At 37.3% G+C, this 15,885-nt stretch overlaps 1 protein-coding gene across 1 annotated transcript; it reads left to right on the plus strand.

Annotated features, from left to right (window-relative positions):
• The first annotated feature begins 5,279 nt into the window (after positions 1–5,279).
• Positions 5,280–15,287, plus strand: LOC129256949 (protein FAM72A-like). The gene is made up of 4 exons (XM_054895177.2): positions 5,280–5,662; positions 9,397–9,474; positions 10,349–10,473; positions 10,876–15,287. The coding sequence occupies exons 1-4, from the start codon at positions 5,520–5,522 to the stop codon at positions 10,977–10,979; spliced, it is 450 nt and encodes a 149-aa protein (XP_054751152.1). The 5' UTR covers positions 5,280–5,519; the 3' UTR covers positions 10,980–15,287.
• The last annotated feature ends 598 nt before the right edge of the window (positions 15,288–15,885 follow it).

A 15,885-nucleotide genomic window follows, 5' to 3' on the forward strand; every position in this document is an offset into this window, starting at 1 on the left:
ATATTTTGCAAGTTTTTGCCACATGCTCCATGCTGTGCCCCCTCTTTTTTTTGGGCGAAGCAATTAGAGCCTCGCCCTAATACTCGCGCACAATCGTAAAAAATCCTGCTCACAGTGGTCTATGTGGCGTACAGACCAAGAAAAAAAAATAGAAAAGAAAAGAGAGAAGGGTGAAATATGATATTATTTTCTAAATATTATGTCAAAATCTATCACAAAATTGAATTCTTGTAAGAAAAAGGTCGAAATTTTTGCTCGCTCGCTTTGCTCAATCGCAACTTTTTAAAACATTATTTTAGCCCGATACGCCATATCTGCCTCCCCTCAAAATTGTTGCCTCATTACGCTATTGTCTGTTCATGCCATGATAGGACCGGAAAATTTGGGGGTCATGCCCCCTCCCCCCCTGGCGACCAACCCCATGACGCCCCTACAGCCTACGCTCTTAAAACCCCCTTCTTGTAGCAAAAATGTTAGATTCGCCACTGTCTCACGATTTATTTTCCTTATCAAGAATTAATCGTCTCATTATTTATCCTAAACGTATTTGCAAGCTAATCAAATTACTAGTATTCTGATAGTTCTTATGGTCTAATTTGATTTTCAATTTCAGGAATGATATAATTATGTTACATAAGAAATTTTGAGTATATAGGCCTATATATATATGAATTTAATTATACTATTAATTGTCCATGATTGAAGTAAATATTTGCATTAAAATGAAATAAATACAATTTATTCACATATTTTTCAAGATAATAGGATCACAGCTTCTCGTGATTCTTTGATGTATTTTGATAAAAACATACCCAAAATGTCTCAAGGCCACCGCACACCTTACGACTGTTCGCGATCCAATTTTGGAACAAATCGCATTTTGCTCATTTTCTGAAAATGTGAATGGAACATATCATTTTATTTGAGGTTAAAATTAATTGAAAGAATACTAATATAACCATTTTGAAAGATTGCAAGCCTTTATTTTGGAGTAAAGGCAAATTAGTTTCAAATCGTAGCCAATCGTACGACTGCTATGACGTCATTACGACTAGATAATTAAACTCGCTTTTATTCTAAGAAGGATGATAGCATAGTCACAGATTTGAACATAGGTATTCGTACGATGATTTAGAACATAACACAGTAAGATATTCCATGTTTCAATATTAGCATCAAATTCTACTCCGTTTTATTCCAAAATCGGGTCGCAGACCCGTGCATCGTAAGGTGTGCGGTCGGCTTTATACTGATCAGTAAATTTATATATAGGCTTGGTTTCTTTGCACTGTGTGTAATTTGTCAATTTGAATATACATTACCCAGTTTTCAAATGTTTCTCTTTAATGTGGCATAATACATTTTTTTTTAATATGACAATAATGACAAATATGTTTGGTTATCTTAATCCCATAGTTTGGTGTTTGTTTTGGGTTTTTTTATTTGGGGGGGGGGGGCAGTGCTCAAATTGACCAATGTCCTGGGGACTCTGTGGGAGGGGAAAGATGAACAGGGGAGCGTTTCATCAATATTTTCATCCGACAAGCTGTCAGATCTGACATCTTTCCTTGATCCTGATTGGCTGAGAGCACTGGCGTAAATCCGTGTAGATGGGTGGGGGGATGACTGAAATATTTTGGCATTTTTTTTGCAATCATGTTTTAGATATGCAAGGAATTGTCATTGATGTGTCCACAGTGGCGTACCGTGGGTCACGGCATTGGGGAGGCACCAGCAAATTTTTTGGATCACTGAGTGCGCTAGTGAGCGCGCTTCGCGCGCTCAGTTGCCAGTTATACTGACCTAATAGAGACATTTTAAGGACAATGTCATTAAACGGATATGTATCTCACTGATCAAATAATGCGAGCGCGAAGCGCGAGCTGAATATTTTTTATATTCACACCTAAAAAGGGACATTTTAATCAAATTTGTGTAATCATGATTATAGGTACCTGTCTCGCTAAACAATGCGAGTGCGAGCTGAAAATTTAGATAATTCAGACCTGAAGTGGGGCATTTTAAGGTTTCTTTGTAGGAATTAACTAGGACCATACGTATTTCATTTAACCAAATGATGCGAGCGCGAAGCGCGAGCTGAAAATTTTTGATATTCAGATCAGAAGAAGGGACATTTTAAGGACTGATTTTAGGAATTCATGAAGAGTAGACATATCTCACCAATCCACTAATGGGAACGTAATCACGGACAGTAAATGTTTCATATATACGAAGACCTTAACATGGGGCAATCACTTTTTGAGTCATGAAAAAGAAGCATATGTCACTACATAAAACAATGATAACTCAAGTGCTAGGAAATATATTTGGTTTATATTGACTTGAAAACGGGGTGATTTAGTACAACAGGGTTATATATTTCGTTAAACAGACAATGCGAGCACCAGGAACAATGAAGACGTAGGCCCTTGGCAAATTATCTTTCATAAAGTTATGATAAAAATGTTTCTCATGTAATGTTACATAACATAATTATAATATAACATTATAATGAATAATATTTTCTTCTTTCCCACTACGTTTCTCTTCCTTTCTCCCTCTTTTCTCCTTTTCCCCCTTTCCCGTTTTTTTTGTCAGCCGATGGGGGGATGTGCCCCCCATGCCCCCCGTAGTTACGCCGCTGTAATTTGTCCATATGGCAAATACCCCTCCAATATTATTATCTTTTTTACCCCATGATGGTTTAATGGTTTTATTAGAGATTACATTTAAAAAAAATTGACATTCCATCTTATTCCCTTCCCAAAGACCCCAACATTGATGAATTGGAAGAAACGATGGTTTCTCTTCAATGTTATAATAAGGACATACGTATTTCGTTTGGAAATGGTGAACTGGCTCTTTATTTGCATTTTATGATTCAATTATATTGTTTTATTTGTTAAGCGGTATTTTAGGAAGAATTTTCACCAATAAAACAATTATCTCTTGTGATTTTTTTTCATTTCTTTCGTAAAAAGTGGGGGGATGTTTGTACAGGCCATCCCCCCTCCTCGAAAAGTGGGGGAATATATTCCCCCACCCCCCCCCGGGATTTACGCCAGTGGCTGAGAGACACTGTTCCTATGGTAACTGTTGGATAAACTGGTACTTGTCGGATAAAATGTCCGACAAGTCCTTTCATGAAACGCCCCCCTGGATAGTATCTAAATAAACCTTTTATGCGAGCGCGAAGTGCGAGCTAAATTTTTTTGATAACCTGACCTAAAATGTTGACATTCTAAGCACTTCGGGTCATCAAGCAGGATGGGTATCTATCTAAACAATTGATGCGAACGTTTTTGATATTCTGACCTAAAATTTAGACATTTTAAGCACTTTTGATAATCATGAACAGAATGGACAGAATCTAAACTAAACATTTTATGCGAGCCCGTAGCGCGATCTGAAAACTTTTGATACACATCCGGCCCAAAATTTGATATTTTAAAGCACTTTTTGTTACCATGAACGGCATGAACGGGTTGGGTATCTATCTAAACAATTGGTGCAAGCGCGAAGCCCGAGCTAAAAAAAAACATTTTTCTGACCTAAAATTTCGACATTCTAAGCACTTTTGGTCATCATGAGTAGGATAGGAATACAGTTTGTGCGAGCGCGTAGCGCGAGCTCAAATTTTTTGTTATTCCAACCCAAAACTGGACACTCTAAGCACTTTTGTGACCATGAATAGGATGGGTATCTATCTAAACAATTGATGCGAGCTCGAAGCGCGAGCTGAAAATTTTGTGTAATCTGACCTAAAATTGGGACATTCTGAGCACTTTTGGTAATCATGAACACAATGGCTATTAAACTAATTACATTTTATGCGAGAGCCAAGCGCGAGCTTAACATTTTTTATATTCCGACCCAAACCTTAAAATTCTAATACACTTATTGTCACCATGAACTTTGGATTCTAAGCACTTTTTGAAACGATGAATAGGATGGTCATGCGAGGAGCGAGATGAAAATAAGTGATATACTGACTTGAAACGGTAACACTTGAATTACTGTTTTCTGTAATACATGAAGAGAATACGTATCTCGGAGTAGCGCTAGCTGATTTTTTTTCCTGACTTTCAGTACTTTTTGTAAGCATGAACAGAATGCAATGGGAACTTGAATCGCAAGCAAAATAATTTGTGCATATATTGACTTTAAAATTGGATAGACCTATTCTAAGCTCCATGGTATCCTAATGAGCAGATTACAGCGCGAAGTGTGAGCAAAATTTTCTCTATTATGTAGTGACCCGATATTTTTTTTTTCATTTTCCAATTATCCCCTCCCCTTACTTTATTCACATTTCTTTTTCTTCTTAACTTGCTCTCTTCTCCTTTTTTATGCATATTTTCTTCTTCGTGGTGCGAAAACACACTTTTTTGTTGGTTGTCAAGTTTTTCTGAACAAAATCGTATTGGGAGTGTGTTAAAAATTTGTGTATTTTCCATAGTAAAAACTGTCGTAGTTTTACTATTCTATATATAGGTTTTAATATTTCTTTGTTTCAGCTGTTCAGTTTACTTTACTTTAGTTATCCTTTTCCTCTTCCTTCCTTTCTTTCTTTCTTTCGTTCTTTCTTTCTTTCTTACTCCTTCTTTTCTACCTTTCTTTCTTCCTTTTTTCTTTCTCTTTATTTTTAGGGGAGACCGTCCCCTCCTCCTAAAATTTAGGGGGGACGTGTCACCCTGTCCCCCCCCCCCCCCGCTTCCGCCGCCTTGATATTCAGAGTGCATGAGAAAGTTGCCTTTGAGACCCGTGGTTTCTTGACAGTAGGGAAAAGGCGAGATGGGATATATTGGAGATTGCAAGAGGGATGTTGAGAGAAACAGATAAGAGTGCAAGAGGGGGGAGAGAGTGAAACTAGATGGAGAGGGGGGGGGGGGTGAAGACATTATGCGAGTCCATTCAGTCATATAAAGAAACAGAGGCCGGGGAGAGCAAAGAGAAAGGAACCGAAATTTAGATGGAGGGGGTGGCGAGGACATTCATTGCGAGGGAGAGGAAGGGAGAGAGATTGCAAGAGAGAGGGGAAGAGAGAAATCGAAACTTGAGAAAGCGGGGGATGGGGTCTGTGCTCGTCCATTCGTTCATCATGTACGAAAGCTATAGAACTATCGTAGTCCATGCGCCTGCGCACTTCCGTTTTCTTTTAGCTCAACTTATGAATAATTCATGTCCATAGCGTTTCCATGTACTGAAAAAACAATGTACCGGGCCGATACGGACGAATCGGCGCCCACAGTGCGCAAGTTGTTTTTGTTATGGCATTTAAATCACCTGACAGCGTGCGTGGCCAGCTGGAGCTTAACGGTGACCGAGAAGCTAGAAGTAGAGGAATCGTCTGCATGCTAAGAGTCTATTAAAGTTTTGAACTTCAAAGTTCAGTTGCTTGAAGGGGTTAGATAGATTAGAAGTCTACATGGTATTTGCAGAGTGAAATCAACATCCACAACAGAAACATTTAAAAAACGCAGCGAGTAAAAGAATTGAAGAGCCGCTGAAAATTCAAAATGCATCCCAGTTTTAAGAAAAAGCCTGTCGTGCAACTCGTCTGTCGGTTCTGCAACTCTTGTATCTGCAAACGTGGAATGAAAGCCGTTCTCCTTGCCGACACGAACATGGAACTGTATTCAACTGATGCCCCATGCGTTGGGTAGGGAAGAATATGTTCTCTACGATTTAATAAGATTTTTACGTATTTAGTATTATAGATCAGGCTAACGTTAGACCAATGTAGGATGAACGAGGATGTGCCAGTATTTAGTTTAGGGCAGTATGGTTGGAACTACCCCTTATGTAACCCAGAGAGCTCCGGCCCGCGTAGCGGGCCGGAGCCCAGACGCTCAGTGTGCAAACGGGCATTCAGGTGAGAGTACCGTGAAGTTTGGTCAAAATAATTTTGATCATAAATAATTAAAACAGAAATTAAGCACTTACCACGATTGTATGGATGATAGTCTAACGAGTGGCAGTTTCCTGACATCGAGGCACAGACTGGAACCTCAAAAAACGATCAGTTCTGTCGCGGTGGCTCTCCTTCTTTCAAAATTCATAGCAAAATGGCCGTTCGAGAGGGTGTAGGGCGCATGCGCGAATTTGACAAAGTCTATATGCGCTAGTGCTATACTAGCCTCGGTCTCGATCGGCCATTTTGTGTTGAATTCTGAAAGAGGAGAGCTACCGCGACAGAACTGATCGTTTTTTGAGGTTCCAGTCTGTGCCTCGATGTCAGGAAACTACCACTCGTTAGACTATCATCCATACAATCGTGGTAAGTGCTTAATTTCTGTTTTAATTATTTATCATCAAAATTATTTTGACCAAACTTCACGGTACTCTCACCTGAATGCCCGTTTGCACACTGAGCGTCTGGGCTCCGGCCCGCTACGCGGGCCGGAGCTCTCTGGGTTACCCCTTATGCTTATCGACCACCTAATTTTCTAAGCATCGTATCTGCGAAAATATTCATCAGTTTTACCTAATTTTCGTCTCATTTGTGCAGAAAATTGAGCAGATCAGATTCCCATGTTTCGATCGGCGACTCCGATTCAATTCGCGTACCGGTATATATCGGCGAACAACGAATACGACGATTTTACATTTGCTCATTTGCACCCTTTTGAAACTGACCACCCGCGATACACTAAGTTTACGGCCGATTCTTGTCGCGTTGGCGAAATATTTTGACTCTTCCAAATCAGTTCTATGATGTCAACATGCTAAATGATCGTCTCACTACTTCCACTGCGAGCTCCGGCACATGACTCGACGATTGAAGACGGATATTTGTTCTAAAGCCGTTTCCTATCGGAAACGGGACGGGGTTCGGGTCTAGTCAAAACAATTTTGATAAATTCTACTAAATGTTTACCTTTTCCCCTTCTTTTTCTCTCGTAAAATTGATTCTTCCCGTTCCTATGGACACTGCGTCTACTCTCCTGCGCGTATCGTTTGTAATACGCAATCATTTTAATGTGCGCAAGGTGGTCGGTTTCAAAAGAGGTGGTCGATATGTGGTGGTCTCACTATACTTAGATAATTTGTTTTTCTGATTTCGAAACAGAAAAAGCATAAATGAAATATTGAGTGAAAATTGAGAGATTTAAAACAGAAAAAACTGTCATTTTTCAATATTTTGATTCAAGAATGAAATATGTAAAAACAGAAAACGGTTAATTTTTCCCTTTATTGAAATTTTCGTTTCCTTTTCTGTTTTGCATTCACGAAACAGAAAATTGAATTGAAATCTTGTTTCCTTTTTCTGTTTAGCCTTCATGAAACAAGACAATTGAGTGATTCTCGTTTCCTCTTTCCGTTTCCAAATCAGAAACATGAATTATCTGATCGGACCGCCGTCAAGGCAGCGGTGTGTCAAGGTGCAATTAGATAATTCCTTTTCCTTTGGCCATACGGAATATTGAAGACTGCTGAAGCTTTTGCAAAAGGGGCAGATCCAGTTCTAAGCGCCTATGGCTGGCCGGCCATGTGAAACCTTGATGTTAACAACTATCCATCTTGATTTTAAGTTATGGTTCTGCAAACATGTAGTATTTCCTCTCTATCTACGCATCTTAGTTTTAATATATTGGTTTATGCTTTATTATATTTTTATAATCACACTTTTAGCCATACCTGTAGGTGGTTAGTTCCGGCTCCGCCCCTTTTGCAAAAGCTTTGGTCTTCAATATTCCGTTTGGCCAAAGGCAAAGGAATTATCTAATCATACCTTGACGGCAGTATGATCAGATAATTTGAAATGGAAAGAGGAAACGAGAAGGCGTGCTCAATTGTCTGTTTCATGAAGGCTAAACAGAAAATGGAAACAAGATTTCAATTCAATTTTCTGTTTCGTGAACGCGAAATGGAAAAAAGGAAACAAAAATTTCAATTCAATTTTGTGTTTTTCAAAGGAAAAACTAAAAATTGAAATATTGAAAAACAGTAAAACAGAAAAATTAACCGTTTTTCTGTTTTCCCGTGTTTACATATTTCATTCTTGAATCAAAATATTGAAAAATGACCGTGTTTCTGTTCTAAATCTAGAAAATAGTTCTCAATTCTCACTCAATATTTTGATTTTGCTTTTTCCGTTTTGAAATCAGAAAAACAAATTATCTAACGGTACCTTGATTCAAACGGCTGCACGCTGTCCATGTTGAACCATGCTATGGAAAATAAATCCTCTCGCATGCCTTAGGCTAGGATACGGTCACAACCCCAGAAATTAGCCTGCTTTTGTCAATTTCACCTGGGCACCACTGGTTTTTGGGCATCGCTTGGTCGCCGCTCAAGATTTAGCGTGGAGTTGAAATTGATACACTCGGTCCCAAGGTGGTCGACATCTGGGCGCTGACGCAATTGAGCGGTCACTGTCGAACGATTTAGGTCAAAAAATGAACTCGTTGAATCAAAGGCTGTCGAGCGGTCAACGGCTGGTCGCGGCCACTATAAGATCGGTCGATGATCTCGCAGCGAATTCAAGACTGGCCAGGCAATTACTTAAAAATAGGCCGGTGGCTGGTAGGCCGTAGTGTGATCACTGCTTGGATGCCAAACAGAAAAGTTCCCCCGATTTGACCCAGATTTGGCCTTGAGTAATGGGTAATCAACAGGGCATTGCTCGGCCAGGGATAATTCTTTACAGCCTGCTCGACTTCCAGTGGCGCCCGTGCAGCTACATGTGGGCTACTAATCGGTCGGTCGCCGCTCTGAGTTGTGATAGAAGCCCAAGTAATTTGCATGAAATACTGCTGATTTCTCTGGTCCAAAGGCTAAATGAGATTGAATTAGGCAGAGCTTAGACTCAGAGAACCATACCTGTATTTGTTGCATTTCTACTTCTATTAAATGTACATGGCATGTTGCTACATGTATATTATAATGTACTTGGTAAACTGTTAAATACCAGCTCATGACCTGGATCATGGATTGCATTGTTTTTTTTCCAGTGGATCTATTAAAAATCACAATTCAAGAGATTCAAAAGATTATTAAAGATATTGAAGTTGGTGCTTATCTCATTGAATATTAAATCATGTCATTTGAGTTAAAATGACCTGGGCTCCGTAACACAAAGATTAGCGATCAATCGCTAAATGAACTGACCAATCAATATCTATGTCGTACATGCATTTGGTTTAAAATACTGACCAGGGACCAATCAGTGCAGTTCTGTCATATTTGCAATTCATCACAAACATTTGTGTCACGGAGCCCAGATCAAAATGGAAAGTATGCACTGGCTTATTCATGAAAAATGTTCAGTACCGCTAATGATGTACATGTAGGATGTGCTTCCATGAATATATATTTAATGTCTTTAGTCAGTTGTATGTGTAGTCTTACAGAAGTAAAAATTTTTTTCACATTTTATCTTTCTTGATGTAGAAAAATAAGTAATGTGGGCAGGCCTTACTCAACAGGGAAATGTGAATGTAGAATATCTGATACAGCATGTAATCACTGGTAAGTTATAAAGGAGGAAAGTTCAAAACTATTTTTTTCTTATTATATTTTGTTGTCTGTGTCCCTCCTTCTCCATCTCTGTCCTTTTCTCACTTTCTCTCATACATGTAGTCTCTGCATTTCTCTACTCACTTTCTACTTCTCTCTTACCCTCCCCTTTCCCTTACTCCATCTCTATTTCACTTTCTCTGCTCTGATTAAACAGTTTCTTTCCAGGGATTATCTTTATTTTGTAGGGTAATGCCTTTATTTAAATTCAAGATTTCTTATTGGGGCTTATCTATGAAATAAGACTACATGTAGCTACATGGAAGTTAAATTTGCTATTAGCTTCTACATTAAAAAAAAGTAAAATTAATTTCTTTATAGCCCAATTTCAGAGCAATCAAGATGTTGTGGAGCTCTCTCATCAAATGTGAGAGAAGATAACTTGTAAAGATTTTTTTTTATAGAAAGGGTGGTATGGGCATGTCCAAGGCAGGGGAGAACTGTTTTGGTGCATACATTTTTTTTCCAAAACATGTGTCACAGAATTTGTGTAAGAAAATCTGAAGCTGTCAAATGAAAAAAATGGACCAGCAAACAAAATGCACAATCCATAGCCTATCTTATTTTGTCAATAGGCCAAATGGCAATCCCTTTAATATCAATAAGTACTAAGTAGAACATCAGATGATGTCTATGAATCTTGTTTGCAATGCAGATAATTTAGACTATAGATTTGAGTATTGTTATAGACAAAAATGCAAATGAATTATTAAAGCTTTTCATCTAATTTCATCTCTTCATCTGAGTTCTCCAAGCTCTCAAGACTAGCATTCAAGAACGTGATGCATTGTATTTAAATGTAATTCTCTTTGTTTCACTTTTTCAGTGGGAACAATGTTGGATACACAATACTTATTCCATGTGTGCCATGTCTTCAGTCTTGTAACAATGGTCATTTATGGATCTTTAACAGTACTGTAGTATGGGCAGAGGGAAAGCTAGATAAATCAGGTGAGAACAATTTAACAGAGAAGTCCTTTTATTGTTGTCTTGTTTACCCAAGTCTGTAGGCAAAATAGTGCAAAGAAAATAATATTATGTCTTGTCAATAGCAGATTTTTATGTTCAAAATACATTGGTCACGTTTTACAATACAGTTACTTTCTGTGTACATTGATACTCTGCAAAACCATGTAAGAAATTTGTGTATAATGTGTTTAATCGATCACATGAGAGCAGTTATTTAAGCAGTTGTTAGCTCTAAATGTAAGCTGAATAACAAACATTTACTCTCAGAGAAAAAAACAACCACAAAGCATTTTCTTTAATACACGTATCAAAAGCTTTTTTATATAGGTGGTTCCAAAAACTACAGTTTATTTACACACTTTTCACATCTCTTTATTTTTGTAGGAAGTGATGTGTTGAGGTGGGACAGTTTGCCAGAATGTCCAGATGATGACAACAGCCAAGATTCTTTCCTTGAAGATATGGATGATATTGAGTGTATCCGGTGATCTGTAGTCCAAGATTATGAAAATTAAATCAGCAGCTGCATAATGTTTGATCAAAATTGAATGAAACTTCTCTTGATCACTCTTATTCAAAACTCCAATTTAATTGAACATGATTTACCCAAAAGATTAGCCCTGGATTGAGCCAAATGATTAAACTTGAGTATAATAAACAGATTTATGATTTATCCTGGGTTTGGATAGTAAATCATAATCTCTATGTTAACCAGTTACCAGTTAACTTTTTGGTACATGCTTGTTGACACATACACAAAAAAAGCTTTTAAACAATAGTACAAATAAAGAAAACATGATTTTTAAGGATTTGTGACTTTGTGTCATATTGGCATCACATTGAAACCATAATGACCAAACTGGAATTGGAATATGAGCATATATGTGTGCATATTGATGGCAGGTAAAGCATCTCTTATCTACCCAGACACCCACTTGTAGGCAAATAGTAGAGTGTATGATGCCATGATGACAGGAGTTCTGACACTATAAAGTGAATGAAAGGCTTAAGCACATCTTCTAATTCAGAGTTTAATGCATTGCAAAATGTTCAGTCAATGGCAATGCCCATTAACACATACACACATTTAGCATGAAAGCTTTTAAGTGATGGAGGAAGTTATACACCTTCATTTGTTTCATTTTCCATGTTGGTTTCAGTATTTTGCTTTTCACTTTGTTAAGTATATAGTATAATGCCCCATTTACATTTGGTCTATGATTATTGTAGGGTGCCTGTAGGGTGATGCATATCATACAATCTCCTGAGGGTGGGGTATGATGATCATGAGACTTTCTTATTGAGTCATGATTTTCAGATTTTTTTCAGCTGAGAGTTCTATAAATATTCGAAATCGTAAGATTGTACATGTAGCCCTGAAACACATTGTAGTCTTTGGCCCTATACAATGTCCAGCTTATGAAATCACATGCTAAAAGTAAATAATGTAAACATAAAAACTATAGCCCTTGGCCAACTACAATGCAAAAAAATATTGTAAATTATACAACACATGGATAGATCCTTGACAGCTGATTGGATGAAAGCGTGTCACATGACATTCAGATGAATCAGCTATAGCACGCTAAGATATGCTAGCCGTGCTATAGTCGACTATTGCACACTCGTGCTATGGTCGACTATAGCACGCTGATCGAAGTAAATGAGCCAGCACTGCAAGATCCCTTGGCACTCTGAACCCATGGACATGCCCCGTACACGTTAAGCAAATTAGCGGTATACGCGCATAATCACGTTTTCGTTTCTCTGACCGATGTACGTAGCACTGCGCATACACGTTGCTAAGCTGAACACAATGCGCGTATTTACGTTGCTAAGCTAATTATTCCCAGGGTACGCTGAAACTTGGATTTCCTTCTGGATTTTATGGAATTCGTTCACAAATTGGACTTCATGGATCAATGACTTTATGGATCTATGTTGAAAGTACTTGATTCTCCTTGGATTACTGGAGTAAATCTACTCGACGATCAAAAGACAACATTGTAAGCAAAATAAGACCTAACGCGCGTTAGTCATAGACTAGACCTATAGATCTAGCCTATCTAGATCTAGTCTAAACTGTAAGCTATCGGTGTTGTATAAAACAAATATTCAATGTTGTATTCGTGCGACGTTCCGAATATTACATTCGTTGCAAGTTGAAAAAGTCTATTCAACTCCGCTTCGCGTCGTTGAATAGACTGTTTCAACTTGCACACTCATGCAATATTCGGAACGATCGCACTCATCAACATTGAATATTTGTATACTATTCCATTATATGATGATCATACATGTACATGAAGCTAATGTAAATGAGTCATTATATTCAGGAGATTCAAGCTGTTAAGGTCGTATCAATGAATAAATTTAACAATTTACATGTATGATGAAGTTAATTTTGTACATAGCCAGCAGAGAAATAGTAACAAGATTTACATAGAAATTCCACTTGACTTCAATTTAAAAGCAATGTGTGAATTTATTTTTGTAAAATGTGTAATTCTAGCAGAGCCTTCTAATCTTTGAACAGCAATATAAGGAGAATATCAAATTTTTGTGTGATTTATTTACATAAATTTATTCAGGTCATGGTGTAAAGTGAAGTTGGGTTAGTCTAGTACAGTAATTGTAGTTAACTTCTTTTCTCAACCTCTGTTCTGCAATTTAATTGAATGTTCACTTGTTAACAAGTTTTTCTTGATTTGTCCAAGATATCATATTAATTGTATGATTGAGGTTAAGTTTTAACTAGGTTGTATGTGTTAATGCATTATTAATTTTATGATTTTTTTAAGGCCACTTCATTGCAAAATGAATATGATCAATTGGTCAGGATAATGTAGGAGCTGTGAGATCCTTCACAATGGATTTAAGAGCTTTTATTACTATTGTAATATTGTAGGAATAGAGACCTGGCTTATCAGAAGCAAAAATTTAAATTGATAACTGATAATGTGCACCAAAGGAAAGCTGATATTACAACTGTACCAGTTTCATGCAAGCACAGACACATCACCCCGATATTTAAAACTCTTCACTGGTAGCCCAGGAAGGAATGCAGTCTTTAAAATCCTTCTTTTGATCTTTCGCAATGGAACGTCCCCCACTTACAATAAGTCTTTGATACATGTAGCTTCCAACCCCCCGAGAACCTTACGATCCTCATCTAATCTTTTACAAATTCCAGCTTCTAAGAATTCATGGGGGATGGGCCTTCGCTCAGGCAGTGCCAGACCTGTGGAATTCTCTTCCACAGAGTTTAAAAACCCAGTCTTCAGTGACCATCTTCAAGGGCAACCTGAAAACATCCCTGTATAAGAGTGATTTTTGACAGACATTGACTTATTGTTCAAACATGTATTATATGTAATTTTTTGTTGCTCTGAAGCACCTTGAGCATCTAATCAAGATGGAAAGTGCGCTATACCGTGGTCTAGCGTCCTTTGGCGTTAATCCGCACTTTGCCACTCTCTACCCTGGTGCTAAATGGGTACCCGGTAGGATGCGAAAGATATTGTATGTTTGATTTTGCCAGCGCCATAATGAGGCTGGGATGAATGCAAGGAATGCTCCCCAGGGAGTGGAAATTGTGCACTTTTCGTGCGGGATTGAAATGAATCCAATGACCGGGGTAATAATATGCTGTAACGCGCTTTGAGCCATTCTGGGAAAAGCGCTTTATAAAAATTGGCTATTATTAGACAAGTCTTATGAATTATTATGTATTTGCTTCAGATACAGTCGATTTTGCAAAAAAAAATGAAATAAAATAAAGGCTTCATTGAACGACTCACCGTCCAGGGTTTTATGCCATATAGCCTTGTCATACCTATGTGAACAGACGTGATTAGTATGCAATTGTTTGTAGATAAATTGACAAATTTCTTGATTTCTATGTTACAAATTCCCAAAATTGTAACATTATTTGCAAAGAAAATATAAGGGGAAGTATTTAGTGCTTAAATAGATAAACTCAAAACTTTATACAGTAGTTTCATGATTTGACTTTTCTCTTATTCTGCCATGGCTGCTATGTCAGGCAAATCTGTCAAACCAATGTGCAAAATGGCAGCAAATTTGAATTAGTCAAGAAGTGCTAAAGCTGAAGAATTAAGCAATTGACCTGAAAATGTTATTTTTGTAGAACTTGTTTTCAAAAATGCAAACTCACAACTTTGGTATCCAACTAAATAATCACTAAATACATCAAAACTATTTTACATGTAGTCATAGAATTGCTTTTTGAGAAGTGCAATAAAGTCGATTTTTAGGCTTGCAAATTTGGGTAAGTAATGAAACTGAAAATTCACGCAACTTACAATGCCATATTCTGGTACTTCATAGCTTTCCTTTGTTTTGGTTTCTGATATGGTCTTGAGAGTAAAGTAAACTTTATTTCTGATGATATATTTTCATCTGTTCATGAAGTGTTTCATGCCCCATTGACATAATATGTAACAATTTGTGCAGTGATAATGTTGATGAAACCTGTGCATCTTTATATTCATGCCAAGTCCTGATATGTTTTTTTTTACTGCTAAAAAATTGGGCTACTTAGAGTAAAGACTACCAAAGTCTAGTGGTAATTTAGATATTTCTGTGAGAAGTTCACTTCTCTTTTATTACAAACTGCATTGTGTAGAAAAGATTATTTTTACAATCTTTTAACTTAATTATATTTATATAGCATTTGTACATGTGTAAATATTCTCATAACAGTCTAAATTGAATACTTGTGAAAGGCCTAACAGCTCATATAATAAATTGATAAATAATCTATTAATAAAACATGTGACATTTTATGGTTGCTATTTTTGTGGTTGCATTAAATAATCATGTAGAACAAGAATGAAATAGTATTTAAGAATACAGCTGCATTAATCATTACCTCATGATGACTCATTTCACTTGAAAATCAATTTTGTACAATGTGTTGTGGGATAAATTGTACAGGGGTTAAACAATTACTTCAACCCTGAACAGAAGACAGTATGCCACCAATGATATAATTCAGTGGAAATTTGGTATCAGGTAAAAAATGCTATGAAAATTTCATATGCTTTGACTATTTGTTACATCAGGGGGTGTTCTATAATGCTGTTAGTAAAGCTTTAACAATAAGTGTAAATTTTACAACCCAATTTAGATATTCAAACAATAACAAACAAGTCACATTACCTAAGCCTGGCTAAGGTTAACCACTTGACTGCTATAGACTATAATGCACACTGACCCCCCTGGTGCTACTGAATGGGACTAACAAGTTAGATCCATTGGGACTACAACCAACAGCAACTTGAGGGAAAATGTAAATAATCACATCACTTTTCCCATCACTATTTCCAATATCCATTAAAAAAAAATCCTCCCCTTCTGACACAGATCCTT

Source organism: Lytechinus pictus, chromosome 3 (assembly GCF_037042905.1).
Source record: "Lytechinus pictus isolate F3 Inbred chromosome 3, Lp3.0, whole genome shotgun sequence".
In the NCBI taxonomy this organism is placed as follows: domain Eukaryota; kingdom Metazoa; phylum Echinodermata; class Echinoidea; order Temnopleuroida; family Toxopneustidae; genus Lytechinus; species Lytechinus pictus.

Bases quoted from the DNA above. Each gene is read 5' to 3' on its own strand.
- LOC129256949 (XM_054895177.2), top strand. From the start codon at position 5,520: ATGCATCCCAGTTTTAAGAAAAAGCCTGTCGTGCAACTCGTCTGTCGG. The intron at 9,475-10,348 runs GTAAGTTATAAA...TCACTTTTTCAG, and splicing joins GATACAGCATGTAATCACTG to TGGGAACAATGTTGGATACA. The intron at 10,474-10,875 runs GTGAGAACAATT...TTATTTTTGTAG, and splicing joins GGGAAAGCTAGATAAATCAG to GAAGTGATGTGTTGAGGTGG.